At 46.4% G+C, this 27,462-nt stretch overlaps 2 protein-coding genes across 7 annotated transcripts in view; one reads left to right on the top strand and one right to left on the bottom strand.

Annotated features, from left to right (window-relative positions):
* Positions 1-8,752, top strand: part of ZNF609 (zinc finger protein 609) — a 72,559-nt gene extending 63,807 nt beyond the window's left edge. For 5 of the 6 annotated variants that reach the window (XM_058155711.1, XM_058155713.1, XM_058155716.1 and 2 more), the window contains 7 exons: positions 11-98; positions 985-3,370; positions 4,114-4,480; positions 5,142-5,407; positions 5,978-6,188; positions 6,347-6,425; positions 7,820-8,752. In XM_058155711.1, coding sequence (XP_058011694.1) covers positions 11-98; positions 985-3,370; positions 4,114-4,480; positions 5,142-5,407; positions 5,978-6,188; positions 6,347-6,420 — 3,392 coding nt within the window. In that variant the 3' untranslated portion in view covers positions 6,421-6,425; positions 7,820-8,752. The remainder of the gene's footprint in view (positions 1-10; positions 99-984; positions 3,371-4,113; positions 4,481-5,141; positions 5,408-5,977; positions 6,189-6,346; positions 6,426-7,819) is intronic. The other variant, XM_058155717.1, reaches the window with a different exon arrangement.
* A 3,897-nt stretch (positions 8,753-12,649) lies between these two features.
* On the bottom strand, positions 12,650-27,025 carry OAZ2 (ornithine decarboxylase antizyme 2). The gene is given in 6 exon segments (XM_058156365.1): positions 12,650-13,980; positions 15,214-15,299; positions 16,558-16,733; positions 18,064-18,144; positions 18,146-18,221; positions 26,835-27,025. Coding segments are annotated over 6 exon segments (579 nt in total). The 5' UTR covers positions 26,855-27,025; the 3' UTR covers positions 12,650-13,840.
* Between the last annotated feature and the right edge of the window lie 437 nt (positions 27,026-27,462).

The following is a 27,462-nucleotide window of genomic DNA, read 5'->3' as shown; positions in this document are numbered from 1 at the left end:
CCCCTCACAGGCATGCTGGTGGTGAACGTTACCTGGAGGAACAAGACATATGTGGGTACGCTACTGGATTGCACACAGCACGATTGGGCACCACCCAGGTAAAACCCAAGAAGAGGAGACTCTCTTGCTGCGTGCTGATAGCATGTGCTCATTCGTGAGCTGTAGGGGGAGGGGCAAGGGGGAGGGGTCTGCTAGAGAAAATACTCTAATTTTAGGGAATGTTGAGAAACTGTCGGCTTGTGCCCTTTCTTCCTGTGGCAGTGTATGTCCTAGTCCACCACTTTTTTTTTTTTTTAATAAATCAATGTGACATAAGAACTCAAGCAGCTACAGGTTTTGAAGGAAACTTGCCTGGGGTAACCAGCCTTTTCATTTTTTGCGTGGGAAGCTGGAGAGGCAACTTCTACCTAGGAAACCAATCAGTGTTGTGTCTCAGCTGAGCCCGTTGAACTGCTGTGTGACTTTTGATTGAATTACTAAGAGGGGAATTGGGAAAGGTTAGATACTGGATTGTTCAACGACTGTCAAGTGGGGACTGTGCTTATTCTGAAACCTCTTTTTGTCTTTGAATGCTAGAGTATGAGGTATTAAAAGCTGGAAAACTCAGGTTTGAGCTTGGCTAGTCCAAGCAACCAGGATGCTTCCACTGCCTCATTGCTAACCTTCTAGCTTTGGGAGATAGCAATAAGCACTTAGACTTGTATACCACTTCACAGTGCTTTACAGCTCTCTCTAAGCGGTTTACAGAGTCAGCCTCTTGACCCCAACAATCTGGGTCCTCATTTGACCCACCTCGGAAGGATGGAAGGCTGAGTCAACCTTGAGCCTGGTGAGATTTGAACTGCCAAATTGTACTCAGCCGGTAGTCAGCAGAAGTAGCCTGCAGTACTGCACTCTAATCACTCATGTTATCAATAGTCTTACTTGCAGAGTGAGAGAATCGCTCAAGGGCTTTTTCTTAACTTCTGCTCTGCTGCCTCCTAGATTCTGTGACTCTCCCACCAGTGACCTGGAGATGCGGAATGGCCGTGGGAGAGGCAAGCGTGTGCGTCCCAACAGCAATCCTCCAGTGGCCGAAAGCACAACAGCCACGGATACCAAAAGCTCCAGCAACAGTAGCAAGACTCGGGCAGGGACCAACAGCAAAGGACGCCGAGGCAGCCAGAACTCCTCGGAGCATCGCCTCCCCCCCAGTGGCACTTCGGAAGAGGTCAAGGCCAGCCCTTCATCCGTGACCAAGCGAAAGAGCAAGCCTCTCTCCGACATGGAAGTGAATTCCAGTTCTGAGGACTCCAAGGGAAGCAAACGTGTACGCACAAACTCCATGGGCTCAACAACCACACCTCTAGTTGCAGCAGCTGCTGCAGCAGCAGCAGCAGCCACCACAGCCATCAAAGTGGAGCCTGCCATTTTGGATAGGAATTGCCCCTCTCCTATACTCATTGACTGCCCCCATCCCAACTGCAGCAAAAAATACAAGCACATTAATGGACTCAAGTATCATCAGGCCCATGCGCACACGGATGACGACAGCAAGCCTGAGGCCGATGGGGACAGCGAGTATGGAGAGGAACCCTCTCTTCCGGCTGACTTGAGCAGCTGCAACGGTGCTTCCGGGAGCCAGAAGGGCTCCCTTTCACCAGCCCGTTCGACGACTCCTAAAGTGCGGCTGATAGAACCACACAGTCCCTCGCCATCGAACAAGTTCAACCTCAAAGCCGCTTGCAAGAAGAAATTAGGTGCTGAAGGAGATCCTGATTCTGGTGCTCTTTCTAACGACGGTTCCGAGGATGGTCCTTTGATACCTGATGAGACCAGCAATGATGGCTTTGACTCGGTAGAAAAGAGGCCCGGGGACAAAGAAAAGGCGAAAAAGCTGGTTAGCGTCAAGCCCGAGAAAATTAGTTCGAAGAGCATCAAGTCCGCCCGACCCATCGCCCCGGCCATTCCACCTCAGATCTACACTTTCCAGGCAGCCACATTCACCGCTGCCAGCCCTGGCTCCTCCGCAGGCCTCACCACAACCGTCGTCCAGGCCATGCCTAACAGCCCCCAGCTGAAGCCCATTCAGCCTAAGCCCACGGTAATGGGTGAGCCTTTCACCGTCAGCCCAACGCTGACCCCTGTCAAGGACAAGAAAAAGAAGGACAAGAAAAAAAAAGAACCCAAGGAAGTGGAGAGCCCCTTGACCCCCGGGAAAGGGTGTCGGGCTGAGGAAGGCAAGAGCCCCTTCCGCGGGGAGCCCGGCGATCTCGGGACGAAGGGGGAGAGCCTTCTCAATGGCTCCTCCGATCCCCACCAGAGCCGCCTGGCCAGCATCAAGGCCGAGGCAGATAAAATCTACAGTTTCACCGACAACGCCCCAAGCCCATCCATCGGAGGGACCAGCCGGCTAGACAGCACGGCCCCCACCCAGCCCATGACGCCACTTCACGTGGTCACCCAAAATGGAGCCGAAGCCAGCTCTGTGAAAACGAATAGCCCGGCCTACTCGGACATCTCAGATGCCGGGGAGGACGGGGAAGGGAAGCTGGAGAGCATGAAGGCCAAGGACCCTGATCAAATAGCCAAGGAAGGGGCCAAGAAAGCCCTCTTCCCTTCTCAGCCACAGAACAAGGAATCTCCTTATTACCAAGGTTTTGAGGCCTACTATTCACCAGGTTATGCCCAGTCAAGCCCCAGCCCCATTAATCCCAGCAACCAAACACCCATAGATAGCCAGGCCCTGAAGCTGAAGAAAGATGAAGAGCCACCAAGCCCAGAGGTAAAGGTGAAGAACGAGGCTTGTGAGGAGAAGAAGGCCGAGTTGGGTCCCTCAAGCCAGCAGCCGTCGGTCATCCAGCAGAGGTCCAACATGTACATGCAGTCCCTGTATTACAACCAATATGCCTACGTGCCTCCCTACGGCTACAGCGAGCAAGGCTATCATGCTCACTTGCTCAGTACTAACCCAGCCTATCGGCAACAGTACGAAGACCAGCAGAAGCAGCGCCAGAGTCTGGAGCAGCAGCAGCAGGCGCAGCAGCGTGCCCTGGACAAAAAGGTAGACCTGGGACTGAAGGAAAGAGAGGTGATCTTGAAGGAGGAGTGGAAGCAGAAGACTTCTCTCCCACCCACTCTGACCAAAGCACCCAGCTTAACTGACCTGGTCAAACCTGGACTCAGTAAGGCCAAGGATCAAGGAAGCGATGTCGCCAAGTCGGTCATTATCCCCAAATTAGAGGACTCCACAAAACTCCAAGGCCAGAGTCTAGAAGGCCTCAAGGGAAAATTAAACGAAAGCCATCTTGGTAAAGAGACGGCAGACTCAAAGGCAGGCTTGGACTGCGGCCGGCAGGCTGAGGTAGACCCAGTACTTTGGTACAGACAGGTAAGTGAGGAGGAGTGAGGAGGAGGAGGAGGAGGAGGAGGAGGAGGAGGTTGAACTGGGAGAGGGGTTGTCAGAATGACTAATTCTTGGGTGCAAAAAACTAGATGGAGAGGAAGTGAGAATAGTGGATGTTTGTTTGATTTCCTGGGTTTTTGGATCTTGGAATCTCTGCCAAAATAAGTTAGGCTAGTGCAACGATAGTTGCTTGGTTCAGATTTGTTGATCTTTAATTCATCCTGGGTAGTATTTAATCACTCTCCCCGCCCAAATTAATACTTGATTTTTCGGTAGCCAAATAGATGAAGAGGAGCTATTGTTTAATGATGCACACAGCAGAAAGAGCATAAGAATTGTGTAGCTTTAGTCTTACTTTGATCAGTGCTTCAAAAGCTGGGCCATCTCACTGCTCAGTCTTAATAAAGTAGACCAGTGATAATAAATTAATTAACAATGAATAGAAATGAACAATTTATAACGTATATTGACTTCTGCTTGTTAATGTAACTAGAATTTTAGAATTTTGGTGAACGTGACGCGATGCTTCAGAGAGGTGTTTGACTGGTAGATGAAAAGCCCAAAAGCCCAGAAGTCAAGTCGGAGGGAGCCATGTGAATGTAGAATTGCTTCCATGGACTCTTTATTTTTGAAATACTCCACCTGAGGTCCCCCCAGTTTTCCATATGGCGACTTCTGGGCTGTGGAATTGCTAGTCATCTGACCGACTCAACCCTATGTTGCTGCAGGAGGCCGAACCCCGCATGTGGACATACGTTTACCCCGCTAAATACCCTGACATCAAAATGGAGGATGAGCGGTGGAAGGAAGAGAGGGAGCGAAAGTTAAAAGAGGAGAGGAGCCGCAGCAAAGAATCCATCGGGAAGGAAGACGGGAAAGAGAGCATCAACTCTGACTGCAAAATGCCTTCCAGCGAGGATTCGCGCTTAATGGGGAAAGACGCCAGATCCGGCACCCATGTGCCCGTGTCCTCCCCCCTCACCCAGCACCAGTCCTACATCCCCTACATGCACGGCTACTCCTACAGTCAGTCGTACGACCCCGGCCATCCCAGTTATCGTGGCATGCCAACCGTCATGATGCAGAACTATCCAGGTAGGGGGGAATTGAAAGGGAACCCGGTGATTACAGGTACAAGTGAATAAAATGAGGGCATTGAGGTCAGGTAGACTGATACGGTGAGATGTCTCACAACATCGAGATGCTGTCAGGCTCCGAAAAAACCAAGAAAGACGCGTCGTGATTATTATTCCCAGCAGATTTCTTTAGTGTTCCTCACCCATAGACAGAATCTTGTCAAACTAAAGCAAACTTCCATCTCCGTAAAGCGTATATTCTGGGAATTATGAGGGAGGAGCCATCTTCACCCGCTTTCCCTCACACAAATGATCTGAACTGAGATGTCTCTTTCTCCCCTGGATTTCCTTTCCTGGGAATTCAGACTCCATTCCCTCAGTTGCACAGAATTTACCTTTACTTTGCTTACGGCAACATTTCTAAAACTTGTTTTATTCCCCCTTGGGTCCCCTGCTCATTTTTTTAAATTCTGAAGGACCCTAAAAGGGCTTTTGCATGTGAATGAGTTAGATTAACCTGTGTGTCCCAAGCATTCAAAGTTGGTAATTTTGTCTTAGCAGCTAATGATAATCTAGGAATATAAAACCAGAAGATGACTGGGTGGAATGACATCTCCTAAAACTTCTCCTACTGCCAACCTTGAGTCAGTCCCTTTTCTTTTCTCATCTTCTCCCTGTAGAATGTATGACGTCAGTTGGTTTCTTTGGGTGGTTGGCTGGCTCTCCTGACAAACCCAGGGTAGAAATGCTGCCTGGTATCTCTCCCGCAGGCTCTTACCTTCCTTCCAGCTACTCCTTCTCCCCGTACGGCAGCAAATCCTCGGGAAGTGAAGAGAGCGAAAAATCTCGAGCTAGTCCTATTATCGGCTGCAAATCCAGCTCTGAATCCAAGGCCCTGGACATCTTGCAGCAACACGCCAGCCACTACAAGAGCAAATCCCCAACGGTGAGTTTATTTGGTGCTGCATTAACTAGTTCTCAGGGCTGGGACTTTTGGTTAAGCCTGCCTCGGAACCTGTGGCTTTTCTCTCGTGGATCCTACCAGTGGTAGAATTCAATTTTCTTTACTACCGGTTCTGTGGGTGTGGCTTGGTGGGCATGGCAGGGGAAGGATATTGCAAAATCTCCATTCCCATCCCATTCTGGGGACAACCAGAGGTGGTTTTTGCCGGTTCTCCGAACTACTCAAAATTTCTGCTACCGGTTCTCCAGATCCTGTTAGAACCTGTTAAGTAGCATCCCTGGATCCTACCATTATTGGAGGAGAACCTGTGGCTCTTCTCTCATGGATCCTACCATGATTGGAGGAGAACATGTGGCTCTTCTGTCGTGGAACCTACCATGGTTGCAGCAGATGATAATGCACTTGTATTGCCTGGTGGCTGAAGTTTGTTGGGACCAGAGAAATCCCAACAATTGCAGGGCAACATCAAAAATCTGCCCAGGATGGCCTGGCATTCCTTACAGATTCATGCTTTGGGCTTCAAACCCATCTGTTTCTCTGTTTACCGTGCAGATAAGCGAGAAGGCCTCTCAGGAGCGCAGCGGCTGCGGGATAGGAGGAAGCAGCGCAGGCTGCAGCAGCCTAGGGGGAGCCAGCGGCGCTGAGAGAAACGTCGACCGGCCTCGCTCGTCCCCTTCACAGCGCCTGATGTCTACGCATCACCATCATCACCACTTGGGCTACTCATTGCTCCCAGCCCAGTACAACTTGCCCTATGCAACAGGTGAGTGCTTCTGCAGAGAGGGGTGTGATTTGGGAGAGGGGATGGTGGTGTCAGGATTCCAAATTCAGTTTTTAATTGATTGATTCAATTTATGTAGCCGCTCACCCCACGTTTCGGTTTTAACGGTCTTTGGGGATATCTTTGCTGTTCCTCTGCAGGTCTTTCATCTACAGCCATTGTTGCCAGTCAGCAAGGTTCTGCTCCTTCCCTCTATCCCCCGCCCCGAAGGTGAAAATGGTAAGGACACCCCAACACACCACAAAGGGGATGGTTTCATTGCTGGCTTCACCCCCATTTCAGATTTGGGAGGGGGGCATCGCTTATAAACCAAAGGGGAACTGGCAATATATAAAGTGGCTTCGGCACTCTCACTTTCTTGTGGCGAAGTCCTAAGTTAAAAATAGAATAGAATAGAATAGAATAGAATAGAATAGAATAGAATAGAATAGAATAGAATAGAATAGAATAGAATAGAATAGAATAGAATAGAATTTTTTATTGGCCAAGTGTGATTGGACACACAAGGAATTTGTCTTGATGCATATGCTCCCAGTGTACATAAAAGAAAAGATACGTTCATCAAGGTACAACATTTACAACACAAATGATGGTCAATATATCACTATAAATCATAAGGATTGCCAGCAACAAAGTTACAGTCATACAGTCGTAAGTGGAAAGAGATTGGTGATGGGAACTATGAGAAGATTAATAGTAGTGCAGACTTAGTAAATAGTTTGACAGTGTTGAGGGAATTATTTGTTTAGCAGAGTGATGGCCTTCGGGGAAAAACTATTCTTGTGTCTAGTTGTTCTGGTGTGCAGTGCTCTATAGCATCGTTTTGAGGGTAGGAGTTGAAACAGTTTATGTCCAGGATGTGTAAAGGATCCACTTGTGGCACAGGTGACAGCTACTGAATTATCTTCATTCCCACATTATTATCTCCCAGATGTGTCTGTACCAGCCCTTCCTGGCCCCCAGTTGAAGACCCACTTCCTTATGGTCTACGGGGATTCTCAGGTTATAGCTGTCCCAAAGGTGCTTTTCCAAAAGGCAACTGGACTTTCTTGTTATTGGGGGGTTTTTTTGCCTTAAAAAATTGTTTTGCTTCTCATCCAAGAACTTGACCGGAACTGAAAAAAGTTTCTTGGATGAGAAGCAAAACGTTTTCAAGGGGGCGAAAAATAAATAGATAAATAAGAAAGTCCAGTTGCCTTTTGGAAAAGCACCTTTGGAACTGCTTTCCTATTGTTCGGTTTTGATAAAATTAAAAACTGGGTAACGGCCGTAAGACTTGAGCATTGCCTGCGGTAGGTTCTTTTACTGCAGAAACTGCCCGCTTCCTAGTTCTAAACCAGAGGTGTCCAACCTTGGCAACTTTAAGCCTGGAGGACTTCAACTCCCAGAATTCCCCAGCCAGCTTTGCTGGCTGGGGAATTCTGGGAGCTGAAGTCCTCCAAGGCTTAAAGTTGCCAAGGTTGGAGACCCCTGTTCTAAACTCACCTGCTTCTCCAGCTGGGAAGGCCTGATCTCCAAGTCCATCTTCCCAGCTGCTGTTACTCTGGCTCCACCTTGTGGCTGAGATTGAATTTGCTGACAACCCCCCCCCCCTTCTCTTCTCTTTGCAACAGGACATGACTGATAAGGTAACCCGGCCTGTACCAAGACATGTGACTGGCTCACATGAGGAAGCGCTGGAAACTGCATTAAGACATCAGTTGAATGGTGTTGATTGTTCTGCTCGATGGTCCTGCCACAGTGTGATGCAGACTCTGCCCCTCCCCTGTTGAACACACACAGACACACACACACGCAGACAGACACATATACACGCTGAGCCCCATACGAGTGAGCGATGGAGCTGGGACTTGCCGAAAATATTTATTCATCTGACTTGGGGTGACCGGCCGTTTTCCAGAACTCTTCTGGGAAAGAGGACGGGGATGGTGGACCGAGCGACGGCGTGACATCACAGGACCTTTGGAAATACGTTGGGGTGGAAGAGCCACCTGAGTTTTCAGTTCCACTCACAGCTGCCCCCTAGTTCCTGGGCTGCAGCCGAGAAAGCTATTCCAGAGTTGGCCGAAGAAAACATCCAGATGGTGGGTTTGGGGGTTCTTTTTTTTTTTTTTTTCCCTCTTTTCATGGGTGAGAACTAGTCACCTGGCACAAGCAGGTAGGTGGACTCTCACAAAGAGCACCGGAAAGATGAGGCCCTCCTGCCTCACGCTGGCCTAGGGAAACGGGGGAGGAAGCAAGGAGGCCGCCAGGCCTGCTGCTAACCCGACTCAGCCGTACATTTCTCAGTCGGGAACGGTTACCGAACTTCTCTCTGTAGCACTTTGCCTTGTGGGTCTGCTGCTCTCCGAAAGGCCGTCCCACCAGCTGTTTTTTTCTAAGCCCTCTCCCTGCTGGCGGGACTCGCCTGTGGCAAGGCAGCAGCCGCTTTGCTTCCCAGCACAAACCGCCTCTCAGTACTGCTACAATATGGCCTTTGGGCAGGCTGGTCCTGCTTCTGTCGGCCCCCCACCCGCCCCACTGTGGCCCAGCAGTCAGGTGGCTCCTCTCTGCTCGAAGGGCACCTGTCGTTCCTGTCTTCCCCGGCCCTTTGCACAGAGGAAGGAAGCCTGGCTGCCACGGCGTGATTGTCTGGGCAGGGCTGCTTGATTCCCCACGCCTGGAGAACCCTCCCTTCCAGGCAAGGAACGAAGCGAGGGCTGGCTGTGCCCTGCGGTTTTGAAATAACCAAGCTTTGACCTTGCTGGGACGACGAGGAGGGCAGAGCTAGCGACCCGCCAGCCTCCTGCAAAGCCCTGCTGCAGTTGCGGCTTCTACAGGGGTGAGCGGGCAAGAAGCAGTTCCCTCCTGCTGAATGCCCCCTGGGCTGGCGACAGTTGCTAGTCCCCGTGCAGAGCAGAGAGGGCCCCTTCCTGTGCATTGCCGGACCTCTGCCTGGCCGTCTCTCGTTCCGTGCCCCTTGCCAGTGCCCTTCAGGGACCCATCTGACTGGAGCTCTGATTCCTTCCCCCCCCCCCCCCCAGTTTCCTGCAGGCCTGTCAGTTGGAAGGGTAAAGGGGCCCAGTCTTGCCCTCCCAAGCTGACTCTTAAGGAACGGGTGCTGTACGTCTGTCTCGGCGGTGCAAGTTCCCAGCTCTTGTCTTTCTGTTCCCGTCTGTATGTTTGCGCGAGGCCACCCTCTGCCTCTTGGACTTTGTATATACTGTAAAAAGGAATTGTTTGAAATTTGTCGGGTTTTTTTTCTTCTCCCCCCCCACCCCCTCCCCCCCCGCTTTCCCAAGCTCGAGGTCTCACGTAGCTTCGTCCGAGAACCTGGGGGAGGGAGCAGGCAGAAGCAGAGGCACAAGTCTTGTTTGACAGCGATTCCCACTGTCTTAAAAGCACATTGCGCAGCGTCCCGTGTGGCATCTTCTCTCTGCCTTTCTGGCACTTGCTTGCCCTTCCGGATCTTCTGCTGGGAGGAGGCCTTCCAAGAGTTGCCTTAGAACCATGACCTAGGACAGGGGTCTCCAAACTTGGCAACTTTTAAGACTTACGGACTTCAACTCCCAGAATTCCTTTGCTGGTTGAGGGATTCTGGGAGTTGGAAGTCTACGAGTCTTAAAAAAGTTGCCAAGTTTGGAGACCCCTGTTCTAGGACCTTTCTCGCCCAGATGAGAGGACGACCTCAAAGGCAAGGAGGTTGCAAGACTTTTCTTACCAGCATAGTCCCGTAACAACATTCAATAGTAGAGCGAGTGCTCACTCATGGCTTTACGAATTCGTGACTCAGGTAGGCACAAAATACAACCGCCAAAACACGAGCTGCACAAACTCCTGACAAGAGGTACGGGTGTCAGCGAGTAAACCTCAGGGTTAGTACCTACTTTGAGGGGGAGGCCTTTACGCAAGCACCATGTTGTAGCAAGCTCTTGTAAAAATGAGATAAGGAGTCCACGCGAGTTTTCTTCTGGGCCCGACTTTATGCTCCTGACCTTACTAGGTAAGGTATTTGTATAAGAAATGCCCTACCTCAGCAGCAGGATCCTTGCCCTGTTGGGTGCATGCAAAGCTTTTGGCCTTTTGTTTGTATTGGTTGTTAGTGTATTGCTGTTGTTGTTGATGTTTTTTTTTAAAAAAAAAAATACAGATAAGTCATATTTGTGTTAAAAAAAAATTATTATTTAACTGACGTTAGCGCACCTCCCAACTTGTGTAAGGGCTAGAAATTCATTTTCAGGTTCCAGGCTGTTTCTGCAGTTGTGCAGGTTACATGGAAGTGAAGCGCTCTGGCCTGGGCAGCTGGAACAATCTAGTAAGCAATCTAGTAAGCTCTTTGCAGTCTACTGTTCGCTAGGGATTTTTTCCCCTCCCGCTTTGCAGAACTTCCCGAGTGGAGAATTAAAAACCAAAGATACAGTCTAGAGAAAACTATAAGCCGATGTTTTTTTTTTTTTTAAAAAAAACAGCAGTGGAAATGGTGGGGAAAACGTTTCACACTACTCCCTCAAATATTGATATTTCACAAAACAAATTGATTTAATGTTTGGCCCTTTCCAATCTGGTATTCCACAGATAAATAGAACTGCAGACGTGGACAGGCACAAGGGGGGGTCCAGGTCAGCACTTTGGGTAACAGCTCAGTCTGAGGATGTGCCTGAAAACTGAAGAATAAGTCTTGGTTTTTTCACCTTTAATGCCAAAAATTCAGTTGTCATATGGCTTTTAACATAGATCATAAGCAAAGGGCAAAAAAGCTAGACTCATGGAAGATATCTATATATCCAAACCCTCCCAAAAAGGTTTTTGACCAAGGCACTATAGCAGGGGTCTGCAAACTTGGCTCTTTTAAGACTTGTGGACTTCAACTCCCAGAGTTCAAAAGCTGGCTGAGGAATTCTGGGAGTTGAAGTCCACAAGTCTTAAAAGAGCCAAGTTTGCAGGCCCCTGCACTATAGGATATGTTATGGACTCATCTAATATCAACTACAAGGAAGCTGTAACAGGCTGAGAATATTCATGAGCAACAGCTCTTATTCTGCAGACTGGGTATCATTATGGCTAAAGTTCAACTCAACCTGAGTTTTCCTTTTCTATACTCAGGATGAGATAAATCCCGGTAGTAACAAATGAGGGGAAGAAAATTTGGTAGCACTAGTGAATATTTTTATTCTCTGCCAAATGTGTACCTTCCTAGATAGAACAAGCTTACTTGTAAATGTAACAATGGGGAGAAGAAGTTGAATTTTTCCCCCTTTTCCTCAAAAATTGCATTTTGAATAGCCCTTGATCAAAGACTCTGAATTTTGTTGGACTATTTCCTGGGTTCTGTAAAAATGTCTTTAAATATGATTTTGTCCCTCTAAAGATTAATTAGAGTTGGATGAAAGGAACAACTTGCTGAAAAGCAGTTCTTGTAAACACATTGAAGCAAATGAAAATGGGGACATTATGAAGCTTGAATTTAAAAAGCTACAATTCTTTTATATGCGCAAGAAATCTGGAAAAAAAACAGCACAAATATTTTAAAGAGACCAGTGTAATTTAGGATCTAGCTGGCCTATGCTTGTTTTCACAAGCAGCAGTAACATTGGTTGGTTTTAAATGTCACACAAGCCAAGACGACAAAACACAGCCAGGAAAGCAAGCAGAACAAATGAGGTTTTGTTTTAGATGTCCTAATTTGCAAGGACAATATAATTCAAGAATTTAAATTAAAAGACATATAAGTAGCCTTATCAGTCAAAAAGTGTGAATGGTAGAAGCCAACTTTACCAGATGGGTCCAATTGGCATATAATTCGTGGCTCAATGACTTGTTGGTTTTCCCATGTCGCAAGGTGGTTTTCCATTAACTGGACGGTGCAGATTAAATTGCCTATCAAATAGCCAGGTAACCCTAAATGACAAACCTATGTGAGGAGTATCTTCCCTTCCATTGACTACCTATTCTATTATCTTTATTTTTCCCCTTCCATTATCAAAAGGTTACTCCAATAAATGTTCAGGGTATGGCTAATATTAAATTAGCCTGCAGTTGTGACATCTGGCATTTTACAAGCAAAAATTGTGAGATGATGCAGATAGTTTTGTTTTGTCCCCATGATAATCAGTCCTATGTTGTCGTGTGTCCTTCCCATGCCCCCCCCCCCCAGTACAGAAATCAGCCAAAAATCTGATAATACGAGATATTTCCCTCCAACCAGCAGTGCCCTTAAAGGCTGAAAAATAACTTATGCTGCCCTAAAATGCAGTGAGGCAAATCAAGACACAGGCTATAACCGGATACTAAGAATTATTTCCTCCAAAGAGGTAGCAGCTTACGGTGGTGGTTTTGGTTTTTTGGGGGGGTCTTTTTTTTTAAGGTTTCCCTTCCATGATAGCCAGATGGCTCCCATTTTGCACAAGACAAATGCCTGAGAAGCGAAATGTGCTTTGGATAACACAAGTAAATAAAGACAAGAAGAGTTTTTAGAATTGTATATTGTGAATGAAGTTTGAAGGAACTGGCTGTTTTAAAAGAAAGGTAAAAAGCATGATAGCAGCCATCTAATATTCCCAGGGGGGGCATTTGAAGGCAGGACGAGGGCAGGAGATCTCAATTACATGAACTACTTTTAAGGGAAAAGTCTCCGTTGTGTTTTGAGGACGCGTAAGATGGAAGTCTTAATTAAATGCCAAATCAAGCTGCCTAGACCAGGGGTCTCCAACCTTGGTCCCTTTAAGACTTGTGGACTTCAACTCCCAGAGTCCCTCAGCCAGCTGGCTGAGGGACTCTGGGAGTTGAAGTCCACAAGTCTTAAAGGGACCAAGGTTGGAGACCCCTGGCCTAGGGGGTTTCCGGAATCCATAGACTTCAGTGCTGGGCCAAAAAAAACAAAAGGGCGGGGGGGGGAGCTTGATTTATCTTGATTCTCTCCCTCCGTTTCCCCACCTGATCCCATGGCTGCCCCCAATCCTTTGGAAAGGGATGGCGACGCACTTCAGAAGCAAGGCCAGCTTCGCACACCTCCTTTCATCCCCTACTCCTTCTCCCTCCCTCCCTCCTAAACGAAGCTGCACTAGAGTTAATACTAACCTAATAAAGCCAGAAAGAGGATAAAAAGCGTTTCTCAGAACCCCAGAGGTATTGGGTTAACCCAGTGATGCCATCGTCTTATTTGCCAAAAAAGAAAGAAAAAGAAAAGCGAATGCTCCTCATCATTTCCACACTCAAAACATTCCCCTGCTTAAGAGTCTGAGTGAACGTATAAATATGCATTTGAAATGAAAGCCAAATATCCAAACTAATAGATAATAAGCCCAACATGTATGTAACAAGGAACTGAGGCTTCTCCCTTCTCTCTCCGTCTGCGTGGGCTCCGTGAGCCACCGTGTGGCTGGGCAGGATGTCTTCGCTAGGCTTAAGAGCGGGCCCCAGAGCTCCATTTACCTTCCATTCGCTATTGTGCAATTACATGTGCAGACTTTATAATTATTCGCTAGGTAACACATTTCAATGGAAAAGTCAACTCAGAAGATATACAGGTCACTCTAACAATAAGAAATGCAGTTTCAGTCCAGAAGAATTTTGTTTTCCCTTTCCTCAGAAGAGGCCTTTTAGCCCCCTCTCGTCCTCGAAGCATGTCCAGGCCCCACTGAAATGCTGCACTAGGTCTAATCGTCGTCGTCATCCTCGGAAGAGACCTGATCCAGGGGGTAGACCATGAACAACACATCTGGCCGCGATGGGACACAAGGATGACCAGGCCTCACAATTTCAAAACCCAGGAAACTGAACGTCTTCAGTAACGGAGCTGCAAAAACGACAGAAGAAAATGTGCACGATCAGATAAATGCTAAAGCCAGGGCTCTGAATCTCGTTTACATAGGGCACAACACAACTATTGCTTGACATAGTGTAAGCCGCCCTGAGTCTTTGGAGAAGGGTGGGATATAAATGCAAATTAAAAAAAAAAAACCTCAATTGTCACTGAGGTTTCCCAAACCACTCCTCTATCCTTCATGTAACTTGTGTAGCCCGTCCTAATTTTCTGCCCTGTGTTGCAAGTCGATTGGTTATTGGCCCTAGAACAGGGGTCTCCAACCTTGGCAACTTTAAGCCTGGCGGACTTCAACTCCATCACCGGTCATTAAGTCAGCTACATGGCTGTTAAGTGAATCCACCTTCCCCACTGACTTTGCTTGTCGGAAGGTTGCAAAAGGCGATCGATCACGTGACCCCGGGATAACAGCCAACCGTCGTAAATATGAATCCGTTGCCAAGTGCCTGAATTTTGATCACGCGACTGTGCGGGTGCTGCAACAGTCTGGGTGAAAAATGGCCATCAGGTCTTTTTTTTTTTTTTCCTGCCAACGCCGTAACTTCGAATGGTCACTAAATGAGCCGTTATGTCAACTACCTGTATGCTGTCCAATCCCATCAATTCATCAAAGTCACATTATGGACGAAGGGGAATCTGCTCCGCTCGTGATGAAGGCTGCAAGTGGCCCAAACCATGCGCAGCACATCAAGAGAGGTGCCGGGATAGCTCAGGCTGTTAAGAAGCCTGTTATTAGAACACAGCTGCCTGCAATTACTGCAGGTTCAAGCCCGGCCCAAGGTTGACTCAGCCTTCCATCCTTTATAAGGTAGGTAAAATGAGGACCCAGATTGTTGGGGGGGGCAATAAGTTGACTTTGTAAATATACAAATAGAATGAGACTATTGCCTTACACACTGTAAGCCGCCCTGAGTCTTCGGAGAAGGGCGGGATATAAATGTAAACAAAACAAAAAAAAAATCCTGCTTGCTGCTGTCATTCAGCAGATACCCCAACCTGGACTCCTGCCTCTTATCACAGAAATTTAGAGGGGAGAGAAAATTATGCTGGCGATTTAAGTCTCTCTTGGTAGCAAATATACCCTGAATCGTTTATACTCAACTGGGAGGAGAAAAGCCACACCCACAAATGAGAATGCATGAGACCCGCTCATTTTTGCAGTCGGTGTTTGCATGCGTGAAAGGACGAGGGGATGAGAGCCCTTACCTCTGTCTTCTCTGCTTTTTCGAAAGCAAATAAAGACATAACTTGCTTTCATTTTCTCTTCAGCAAATTCTAACAGCGCTAATAATCTGGCAGGTGGGGAGAAAAGAAAAGGTTACACTCGGCTAAGCGTCTAAATAATTCCATCAGGTTCATCTCGGATGGTGCGTCCTGCAATTGTTCCCCCCCCCCCAGTGTCTGTACTGATATTTGGGCAACAAAAAGTGCACAGTAGATGGGGAAGGGAAAGGAAAGTTGGTCAAGATAACTAACCAGGCATGCTTGCTGAGTGGTTATTTTCACAGCAGGGGAGCACAGCTGTGTAAAACAGAACTCCAAAGAGGAAATGAGGACATTTACAGAAAAACAGAAGAGCAGAGTTGGAAGGGACCCTAGAGGTCTTCTAGTCCCACCCCCTGCTCAGGCAGGAAATCCTATACCGCAACATTTCAAGTACTGAGGTCTGGCTTTAACGCTTGCATTTCAAAGTGCATTTGAACACCAGTAGATTGTTATCACAAGAGACATCCTATGGAATGTGTCCAGGGAGGGGCCAGGGTGGGATGTTCTGCTGCTTCAAACCAAGCTACGTCCAACTCCGAGGCAGTGGGCTAGGAGGTGTATAATCCATAACCTTGGGAGGGTATAAATGAACCTAGCGCCTACATAACCATCTCTTTTTGCAGCTAACCTTAAAACAAATATTAAGCTATAGCGATCCTCTGTGGGGCCTGCCTGCGTTAGGGAATAGTGTCACATTGCAGATGGTTTTCAAGTTATCCATTTAATAGCCTTATAGAAATCACCTGGCACACAGGACAAACTGCTCTTCTCGCTTTGGTCCAAGGGTATCTTGCTTAACTGACCGAGCAAGCAGCAGATCAACAAGGTTTTAATCGGAGGCGGAAAGCAGCAGAGATTTTAACTTAGAAGGGATTTTGTTAACATCCATTTTAATTATAACTTCCAAGCTGCTTATTTTAGCTGGCTATAATTAATCGGTTATGCAATTGTACTTAAAAAGCACGCTGACAGGGGAAATGCCGCCGATCAAAGAATTATGAGCAAAAGGAACGAATAAACTAGCTGAAGCCTTTTTATAACTGAAAGCTCTAGCCTGCTTAATCCAAAGGGAAAATGTAACAGCGTTGAGCTGCTTTGGGCGACAAATCAATATTCATTGCAGGACTGATGCTTCCCCCACCCCAATCTTCAAAATACTAGGAGCTTAAAGAGAGATAAATCTCTGCACAGCACTTGTAGGAGAAGTCAGGCGCGAGCAACCTGTTCCTGCTGGTGACTATGTTCCTTGGGGCGTAATCTGTGGGAGTCTTGCACATGTCTTACCCTTCTTTGCTTCCATCAGCTAATAAACCATCAGGAATTTCCACAAAAAGACTCTGATTGGATAGCACTGCATCCCAGGAGGAGACCTTTACTTCCGTAACTTTGTACTGGAAGTGGACAATATGTGGTTTCCCATCATGCACTGGAAGATCTTGGTTAACAGTGAGCTTCTCATCCTTTAAGAAAAGGGGAAAAGACATTTTTCAAGGGTTAGAAGCGCAGTAAGTTCCCCGATTCCTCATTGCTATGGGAACCAACTGTGCTTCTGCTCTTTAAAGAACAATCATAAAGCTTCAACTCGCTGTACTCAATGAGCAACCAGGTACATTTAATAAATCAAAAGTCCTATCTCCTGGGCAATCGCCAATAGGTACCCCAATTCATGCAAAGAAACGGAACAAAATTCACATGTCTTCAAAAATGCTTACGCTAAGAGAAATGGTCTCAGGAAAATCTAGCCTTGGCAGCCAAAGAATTGTGTCAATAGATATTACAAGCACGATCCTCGATAGCTGCTCCATCTTGCCCTTTGCAAGACAGGAATTGGGGGGGGGGGGGAAACCAACTGTAAAGCAGCTTTTGAAAAATAAGGGAAAAAACTTGGCCTTCGCGTATTTTTTGATATGCAAAGCCAACCCAGAATACTATTTCACTTCTAAGAATCCAGAATACTATCCATCTCTAAGCCTCGTAGCGATGTTCCTTTTGATGGGGCAGCCAAATCTGGTGGATGTAACAGCTCATTGATGCTTCAGGTACAAAAGAGATCCTCCTTGCTAACACAAGAGGAAACCTCTCTAATAAAGTTGTCCCTCGGTAGGTCTAAATCGACGGTCTCCAATCTTGGCAACTTTAAGCTTTGAGGACTTCAACTTCAGAATTCCCCAGAATTCCTCAGAATTCTGAGAGTTAAAGTCCTCCAAGCTTAAAGTTGCCAAGGTTGGTGTCCAGAAATTTCATCGTTGGAAGATTCTTCATTTGCCTCATTATTTTTGCCACATTATAAGACAGTTAGGAGGCTATGATTCAGTACTTGCTTTGTAAGCATTGTGGAAACCAGAGCTCTAGGGAGAAGCACAGTTGGATGATTACCGAAGATCACCCTAGGGGGGAAAATTGGAACCCATACTTGTTTTTCTTCCTTAAATTGGAACCCATACTTGTTTTTCTTCCTTTCTGTGAACTCAAAATCTACACCGACTGACCTGATGCAGAGCGAGCAGCCTTTCATTATATTTTCTCACATGTTGGATTCTTTTTTTTAAAAAATGTAACACGGCAATTAACATCGAGAGGTGCCAGAAAAAGTACCAGAAGTCACTTATTTAAAAAGATCTCCAAGGCAACCAGCCCCCCCAAAAGTAGCATGCTTGATTTACGCAGGGCTGTGAAGGGAGGAGGTGGGGGGGCAACGGGGAGCAAGGGGATGGACAGAAATAGGAGAAAGGGAAGTCGTCTCGCAGCAAAAAAAAAAAAAAGGCCCAGGAGATGCGGAATTAGGCTCACCTTATATATCAAAGCTGAAAGAGAAGGATCCCTGCCAACCCCTCGCCCACCGGGGATCTTCGACAGTGGGTGAGGGGCATCAGGAGCACCACAGAGGCCCTGGAACAATGTGCCTGCAGCACGGTACTTGGGGGCAGTTACTCAAAGGTAAGATACTCCTGGAAGAGAAAGAGCACCAAGGTGAGGACCACAAACCGCAGCAAGATTCAAACGCAGTTCGGGAGCGCAACGTCCTTGTGGTTGGCCACCATATCAAGCTACAGACAAGCCTCGCAGGAGATAATCTGAGCAGTTCCATTTTTTTATTGGCCAAGTGACCATTAAGGGCATGATTCAACTACACTATGTTTTTTCAACAAACAGCAGAGCAACAAGGTGTTTCAAAACAAGTAGGGTTTGGTTACATATTTTCCAGGTGTAAGCGAAGGCTGTTGCGACGTTCAATCTTGCAATATCTTATTTTAATATTTAGACGATGCGCCACCCGAGCGAAGAATGTTTCAGTGCTTTGTGTCCTACACTGCAGTGTATCTTGCCCCCCCCCCTTTCAGATGGGCGGGCTTCAATTCTCGGAATTCCCCTGGGGAATTCTGGGAGTTGAAGTCCACCCACCTTAAATCTTGACAAGGTTGAGAAATAACTGCTGTGCCGCATTCATCTCACGCTTTTGATTATCCTATTTTAATTACAGCCTTGTAAAGGGTTTAAGGGGAAATCTCGAATCTTTGGCAGCAAAGATACAATAGGTATTAGCAGTGCCCCTCCCATGCCACACCCTGTCTCAATCTATTAAACTCCATAGAACACCTACACAGGTGCAGCTGGCTGCAATGTCCTTTGTACTGGTGCCGAGACAGATACTTTTGGCTCTGCTGATGTTTTGCAAAAACAGACACTGTAATTTCTCCCAACAGGCCACAAGGCTAGCTATAATCCAAGATACACAACACTGCTTATCTCATACCCGGGGTTTTATGTGTTATCGTTCCTTTCGCTCAGAACTAAGAATATCTTTAAAGACATTCTAAGAAGACACCTGCAAAACTCATGCTTTGTAGACAAAACAAGCAGAATCTGGGATGAAAGGAGTATCGTTGTACGGTCTCTTCTTTGCAGTCTCTCTCACAACCTCCAAAACCCGTTCAAACATGTGTTGATGCCAGTTGCACATACAGATAGTCCTCAAATTACAACAGTTCATTTAGTGAGAGTAGAGTAGAATAGAGTAGACTAGAAATAAAACAGAATAGAATTCTTTTATTGGCCAAGTGTGACTGGACACACAAGGAATTTGTCTTTGGTGCATACGCTCTCAAGCTACAACAGCACTGAAAAAGGTGACTTATGACCGTTTTTCACAATTACGACCTTTGCAACATCCCCATGATCACGTGATCATCTTTTGGGGCCTTCTGAGAAGAAGCCAATGGGGCGTCCAGATTCACTTAACAACTGGATTACTAACTTATCCACTGCAGCTATTCCCTTAACTGTGGCAAGAAAAGTTGTAAAACGGGGCGAAACTCGCTTAACAAAAAATGTCTCAATTAACCGCTGAAATTTTGGGCCCAATTCTGGTCGTAAGTCAAGAACTCCCTGTACTTTGCTGCCTAAGCAGGACACCTGGATGAAGCACCTTCCTTGGCAATCCTAATTTTCGAAACTGAGGCTTGAGGCTGCCCTGTTCTTATTAGAATAGAATAGAATAGAATATTTTATTGGCCAAGTGTGATTGGACACACAAGGAATTTGTCTTGGCGCAGATGCTCGCAGTGTACATAAAAGAAAAGATACGTTCATCAAGGTACAACATTTACAACACAAATGATGGTCAATATATCAATATAAATCATAAGGATTGCCAGCAACAAGTTATAGTCATACAGTCATAAGTGGAAAGAGATTGGCGATGGGAACTATGAAACGATTAATAGTAGTGCAGATTCAGTAAATAGTCTGACAGTGTTGAGGGAATTATTTGTTTAGCAGAGTGATGGCCTTCGGGAAAAAACTGTTCTTGTGTCTAGTTGTTCCGGTGTGCAGTGCTCTATAGCGTCGTTTTGAGGGTAGGAGTTGAAACAGTTTATGTCCAGGATGCGAGGGATCTGCAAATATTTTCACGGCCCTCTTTTTGACTCACGCAGTATACAGTCAATGGAAGGCAAGTTGGTAGCAATTATTTTTTCTGCAGTTCTAATTATCCTCTGAAGTCTGTGTTTTTCTTGTTGGGTTGCAGAACCGAACCAGACAGTTATAGAGGTGCAAATGACAGACTCAATAATTCCTCTGTAGAATTGGATCAGCAGCTCCTTGGGCAGTTTGAGCTTACTCAGTTGGCGCAGAAAGAACATTCTTACAACGCTCAACTGCCTTTTAATGGAACACAATTAAAATAGGCAGCAGCAACACCCAACCGAGTGCTAAATTGGAAGTCAAGCAGCTTGTGCACAACAACAAGAACAAAATCATTTCTTTTTAATCCCAAATCCACTCTGCCCATTCAGTGATACAAAGCAGCTGCAACCGAGGCTGCTAGCAAAGGGGTTTGCACACACAACCGACTTTGGCCCGTCTTCATCATCCACATTCAGTGCAATAATTGACTGAAAAAACATCCCTTCGGTCAGGCTGGTGTCTGGCGGAGACTGGGAAAGCACAACGCTAGACTATGTTTGTTTGTTTGTTTGGTCCCCTCCTCCCCACCGTAGCCTCCAATACAGCTGGCAGATGTGCTTGTTTTCTCCACTCAACAATACAGCATTGTTGTTGCTCCGGAGGCAGCTTGAATAACCAAGTATAGCCATGAAGATTAAGATTCTCACCATCAACTACCAGCAGGAAGCAGTTCATTCTTCCTGGATCAAAGCCCTGGATCAAAGCAGTGGTGTCCGACCGTGGCAACTTTAAGACCTGTGAACTCCCAGAATTCCCCCTGCCAAAGTTGCGAAGCTTGGCCATCTCTGATATTATTATTATTATTATTATTATTATTATTATTATTATTATTATTATTATTATTATTATTATTATTATTATTATTATTATCAAGATCACACGAAGTGTTAATACCACTTTATAATGCCTTGGTAAGGCCACACCTGGAATGCTGCATCCAGTTTTGGTCACCACGATATAAAAAAAGATGTGGAGACTCTAGAAAGAGTGCAGAGAAGAGAAGCAAAGAGGATTAGGGGACTGGAGGCTAAAACATATGAAGAACGGTTGCAGGAACTGGGTATGTCTAGTTTAATGAAAAGAAGGACCAGGGGAGACATGATTTTATTTTATTTATTTATTTATTAGATTTTTATACCGCCCTTCTCCCGAAGGACTCAGGGCGGTGTACAGCCGGAATAAGAACAAAATATATACAATTTAAAACAACATTTAAAAAGAGCAAATTTTAAAGGCTGATTATTAAAATTTAGATTTAAAAATTTAAAAAATATTAAGAATACCCAATTAAAATTCATCAATAATTATGCCAGTCCCGCTTTAATAAATAAATGAGTTTTGAGCTCACGACGGAAGGTCTGAAGATCAGGCACTTGACGCAGGCCAGGGGGAAGTTCGTTCCAGAGCGTCACTGCCCCCAGAGAAGGCCCTACTCCTGGGGGCCGCCAGCCAACACTGTTTGGCGGACGGCACCCTGAGGAGACCCTCTCTGTGAGAGCGTACGGGTCGGTGGGAGCCAAAGGGTAACAGCAGGCGGTCTCGTAAGTACTCGGGTCCTAAGCCATGGAGCGCTTTAAAGATAGTTACCAGAATCTTGAAGCGCATGATAGCAGTCTTCCAATATCTCAGGGGCTGCCACAAAGAAGAGGGAGTCAAGCTATTCTCCAAAGCGCCTGAGGGCAGGACAAGAAGCAATGGGTGGAAACTAATCAAGGAGAGAAGCAACCTAGAACTAAGGAGAAATTTCCTGACAGTGAGAACAATTAATCAGTGGAATAACTTGCCTCCAGAGGTTGTGGATGCTCCAACACTGGAAGTTTTTAACATGATGTTGGATAACCATTTGTCTGAAGTGATGTAGGATTTCTGCCTAAGCAGGGGGTTGGACTAGAAGACCTCCAAGGTCCCTTCGAACTCTTATTATTCTATTCTATTCTATTCTATTCTATCCTATTCTATCCTATCCTATTGATTAATTAATCCCACCATAACTCAACTGACTAGTCCAGGGGTCTGCAAACTTGGCTCTTTTAAGACTTGTGGACTTCAACTTCCAGCTTTGCTGGGTGAGGAACTCTGGACTAGGACAAAAACCCCTTGCTATGCATCTGATTCCATTCTGCAGCAGTATTAGCGGTTTACCAGTCAATTCCAATTCAGATTATCTCTTGAATGTCACAGAATTTGTCCTAATACCGGGCTACATCCAGAAATGTTTTAAACAGCCTGACAACGTAAGTTCATGTATTCATCATTGTAATCACAATGAAAAAGTCTTGCACACTGATGAATACATGAACGTGAACTAATTTTCAAGAGTGGGTGTGGGTGTATGTGTATGATAGTTAAGCTCTTGCATTCCATAGTAATACCCATAATGTGCTAGTAGGATATGGTAGGAGTATGTTTCAGTCTGCTAAAAAAAGAAAAGATAAGGATCTTGCAAAGATTTCAGAAATACAAGGTAGTAGTTAACTGAATATTTTACTGATTATGGGATAGTGAGTCAAGACGGGAGAATTAAACCCATGTGCTTTTCAGAGCATTACAAACATTCAACCTTTCCGCCATTTATTTGTTCAAGGAATGCAAAGGTGGTGCCTCCAAGGTACAAACAGCGAAAAAATTGAGGGAATTAAGCCCACCAGCCAGCCTTGTGGTCTTCTCAAGGATGGCACTAATGGTGCAATCGAGATAAAAAATCCGTAATTCTGAAAATGTGTCATGGATTTTGTAGCACAGTGTATGAAACCAGATTGGTTTGCAAGGTTTAGAGAAGTCCTAGTAAATGATAACGATACCAGTTTGATTTTAGCTTCCTTACCACTGCTGACTCTTGCTTTGCATATTATTATTTAAAAAAAAGAAGTTAACACTGTATTTATGCATAATGAAGAGCAGATTTCCTTTCTAAATGTATTATGAATGGTAAAATTCCCAACCAGCAGGGTTTCATGTAGTGGTTAAGGCAACTGGGAGACCAGGAGTTCTAGTTCTGCCTTGGGCACAAAGCCAGCTGGGTGGCCTTCAGCTAATAGCTCTTTCTCAGCCCCTGGGAAGGGGGAAGTAAGGACAAACCACTTCCGAAAAACCTTGCCAAGAAAATTGCCGGGATTTGTCCAAGCAATCACCAGAAATCAACACTGACTCAAAAGCGCCAAAACAAACAAACAAACAAAAAAACAGGGGAATAATTTGTTGGATGTAAATTCTGGATACTTTGGTCCCAATTACAGAAGGCACCAAATTGAGAAAAGAGGTGTAAAAATTATGAATTATCGACATGCTAACCAACTTAACGCATCATACTGGCTTGGCCTATATTTTCCTGTTTTGAACCGAGAACAAAAGTGCAGTCTTTTGAAAATCAAGTGTATGAATTATAAACATTTCCTGGCAGACTCATGCCCAGCGTGGGAAACAGACTGATAAATACAAAGGATTGTATATAACTCACTAAAACAGAGTGGATGTTAAACTCCCAAGGCCACACTTCCTCTACAGTTTCAACTCCTTAAGCGCTGTGTTTTCAAGCAGAGGAAAACTCAAGATAGAAGAAGAAGAAAAAAAAGAATTTTGCAGATAGGGATAAAAGAAATCTTGGCTGAACAATGAAAAACACATTTTATAGTTGCTATGCCAAACCTGATTTTTTTTCTTCAGCCAACGCATTAGTAGAAACAGATCTAAAATTACTTGGCTCTGACACTTCGAAGCAAATAAGTTTATGTGGAGTTTATAAACTGTATAGTTAAAAGGACCTTTCCCACCCCTATTGCTGACCTGATTGCTAGCTAGGCCTCTGGAGAGATGGAATTACTTCACCGTTTACATAACACCAAAGGTCTTTAAGTAGATTAGAAAACCCTCCCTGATGCAAGCTCTATGGGTAGGCGGCACCCAGATTTAACAATTAACCACAACCTCATATTCTGACCTGCGTTACATTTCAGATAAATTTAGGATCAGGCCAAGAGGACTTTCGTTTTTAAAGTTCGCCAATTACTCATGGCCTCCATAAAATGAAGAAATTCTTCCTTGCAGTAACTGTAAATAAACAGCCTTCCTGTTTTGCAAACCATTTCAATCACACAGCGCTTGCCAATTAAAGTGAAAGCTTAACTTGCAAACATTTAGTTAAGATAAAACTTCCACTACCACCCCTTTCCTAGAGATATTAACATTTTGTTTTGGAAGGAAGGGGAGCTGCATTTCTCTGAAAAGCTGTTGCTGAAGGCCCTTGAGCGAGTCTGATCCTTAAATTCAATTCTCAGCTTGGAAGATGCTCCTTCCATAAACTGTTAAAATAGCATTTATCACTTCAGATTCTTCGAACTGCTGCAGACAGAATTCTCCCTTCGGTTCAGTAATATTAGGAAACAAAATTGTGCTTTTACGCAGACACAACTTTCTCTCCGCTCCCAAAACTGTCCTCAGATAAAGACTTCTAGGAAACCTACGCGATGCAAGGAAAATATATACAACACCTTCCAAAAATAATTACTGGCTTCCGTCCAATGCAAAACTACTATATAATAAAACCCCACGAAGTACGAATTGTCATGATGGAAGGAGGCTAATCACCATAACATGAAACTGTTTATTGCTTCATGGAATCTGAAGCTACTTTGCAAACCTCATTCTTTCGACTGCAAAAGGTTGCAGGAGCGCACAGGGAACAAAGCAGACCGTAGGCGCATTTGATCTTTTTCTCCATCCAAGTGAGACAACTCCTTTCCATCTGTCCCCAATATAATGGCGACTTTCCATCAGGAGTTTGGTATGGAACGCCATCAACCAACCAACTAACTAACCAACCCACTTCTGGGAACAAAAGTAATTGCAGCGTGTATAATCTTGGGTGTAGCTATGGCTGCTTTTATCGTAGGAAAATTCAGATCAGGGAAAGAGCAATTCTCCCAGAAAACACAGCCAACTTCAAAACACAAGCCCACCTTTTATTTTCCTTGCATAAAAGACACAGCATGCCCCCCCACTTTTTTTTTTAAAGGTTCCTGTATACCAGCTGTTATCCATGCCAATATCCCACCATTGGGGATTCTTATAGTAATATCATCTCAGCCTTCCATGGTTGGTCAAATGAAGACCCAGATTGTTGGGGGGGGGGCCCAATATGCTATACTCTGTAAACCTCTTAAGAGAGAGGGCTGTTAAAGCGGTATATAAGTCTAAGAGCTATTGCTTTCTATCCCACCCCGGGGAAACCTGGTTTCCATCGAGCACCAAACAGGGACTTCGCTGCTCTTGGGAAGGCTTCCAAAGGCACCTGCCAAGACTTGACCCTTTAAGGGGGGGGGCGGTTTGACAAGCACCTAACTCCTAGATCCCAGGTTGAGTCACAACAGACACTCCAATTGTTTAAATAAAATAAATATTAATATAAATTTATTGGGGGGGGGGAAACGAGGCCACCTTCTCCCAATACAGAGAACCAAGTTTTGGACCTCAGCCAGGTAGTCCAAGCCACATCTTCCTTCCTTAGTCCACCTGTCGATTTCCACCTATTGTCCAGTCCTTCAGAGCTCCCGGGTCACTTCTTGCAACCCAACCCTGCTGCCTGGACCTTCGCAAAGGGGGAGGGGGTGTCCCAGGATGCCCAGAACCGCCGCTCCTTCGCCCCCCCCCCTTTGGCCCAGACGGGTTTCTTTGTTAGCCAAAGCAGGATTTTGCACCCACCTCCTCCTCTCTCCCTTCCAGGGAAAACACCTGAGGCTTCCCCGGCCCTCAACAGACCCTGAAACCCAAACCCAGCCAGTCAGCCCTTCTTCCCATTCTTCCCTCCCTGCCGGCCAGAAGACACCCACCCACCACCACCACCACGACCCCCAGAGCAGCCTTGCACACCCAGGAAGCCCATTTGGTGGGAAATCCTCGCAACCCACCCTGAAGAAAGGGGATGGGGGGGGGGGAGCTAAAAAGTGAAAGCTTTGCAAGATAAAGAGGAGCAGGTAGGTGTGTGTGTGTGTGTGTGGATGCGTGCATGCAAACGTGCTCCCAGCCTGGGCAAAAAGGAAAAAAAAAAGAAAACAAAACCGAGGTGTGGGGGGGGGGGGCCGGGAGAAGCAGCCTCTTTCCTAGGCTCCGCGGGTCCAAAGGGGGGGAGGGGATTCCCCACCCCCACCCTTTCTCTCTCTCCCCCCCCCCGGGCGGTGTGGACGTGCAGAGGAGCAGCAGCGCCGCCCCGCCCCCTCCGGCCTGCTTCTGCTTCTGCTGCTGTGTTGTTTTTGTTTCCTCTTCTTCTCTCTCTCTTTCCCCCACCCACAATTTTCATTCTCCCTCTTGGGCCCCGTGCAAGAGCCCCTCCCCTGTGGGGAGGGAGGAAGAGCCCGAGGAGGCAAGGACCGACCTTCTCCTTCCTTCCCCCACCAGCCCCTTCGCCTCCCCCCCACCCTTCTCTTTGGGGAAGCCCCCGCCTTCTCGCTTCCCCGATCCAGGGTGGCCAGCGTGGGAGGGGGATGCTTATGGAGTCCCAAAAAGGGTGGCTGGTTGGGGGAGGTAGGCCTGGGCCTTGCCCCTCCCCTCCTCGCCCCCCACCCAGCTTCTCCTCTCTCTCTCTCTCTCTCCCCCCCCCGTACCTGTCCTGGGTGTTTATCATCCTCGGGGCTCGGGAGGAGGCGCTCGCTCTCAGCCCTCACAGCAGCTCCTCCGTGGGCGAGCGAGGGCCGAGCTCCGACCGACTTGGGCTTGCTGGGCGAAGGAAGCGAGAGCGAGAGCCGATGCCGCCACCGCCGCCGCCGCCGCCCGCCCCGTTACTCATCTGCATAGCCACGCCCCCTCCGCCGCCAGGCTGCCTGGGAAACAGGCCGCTCGAAACAAAGACGCGGCGGGGGCGGAGGCGGGGGGGGGAGAGGCCGGAGACTCCGCCCCCCTCGGGGCGTATTGCGCAGGCGCTGCCGGGAACGCCGGAGGGAGGAGGGGCTGTGCTTTAACCTGTGTGGGTATGTTTACCTTCTTTTTTTTTTATATATATGTGGGCTTCTACATATATGTGTGTGTCTGTGTGTGATACACACACACACACAGATTTATATAGATATATAAAATTATATTTTATTTTTATTTTTATTTGTTTTTGTCACAACAATATACATAAGCATCACACAAAATGGTTATATAGTATATAAACATATATATGAGGAAATATAGAATAGAATTTTTTATTGGCCAAGTGTGATTGGACACACAAGGAATTTGTCTTGGTGC

The sequence above is a fragment of the Ahaetulla prasina genome, chromosome 13 (genome assembly GCF_028640845.1).
Source record: "Ahaetulla prasina isolate Xishuangbanna chromosome 13, ASM2864084v1, whole genome shotgun sequence".
Lineage (NCBI taxonomy): Eukaryota > Metazoa > Chordata > Lepidosauria > Squamata > Colubridae > Ahaetulla > Ahaetulla prasina.
The sequence above is the reverse complement of the archived record's forward strand: the minus strand, read 5'-3'. Positions and strand labels throughout refer to the sequence as shown.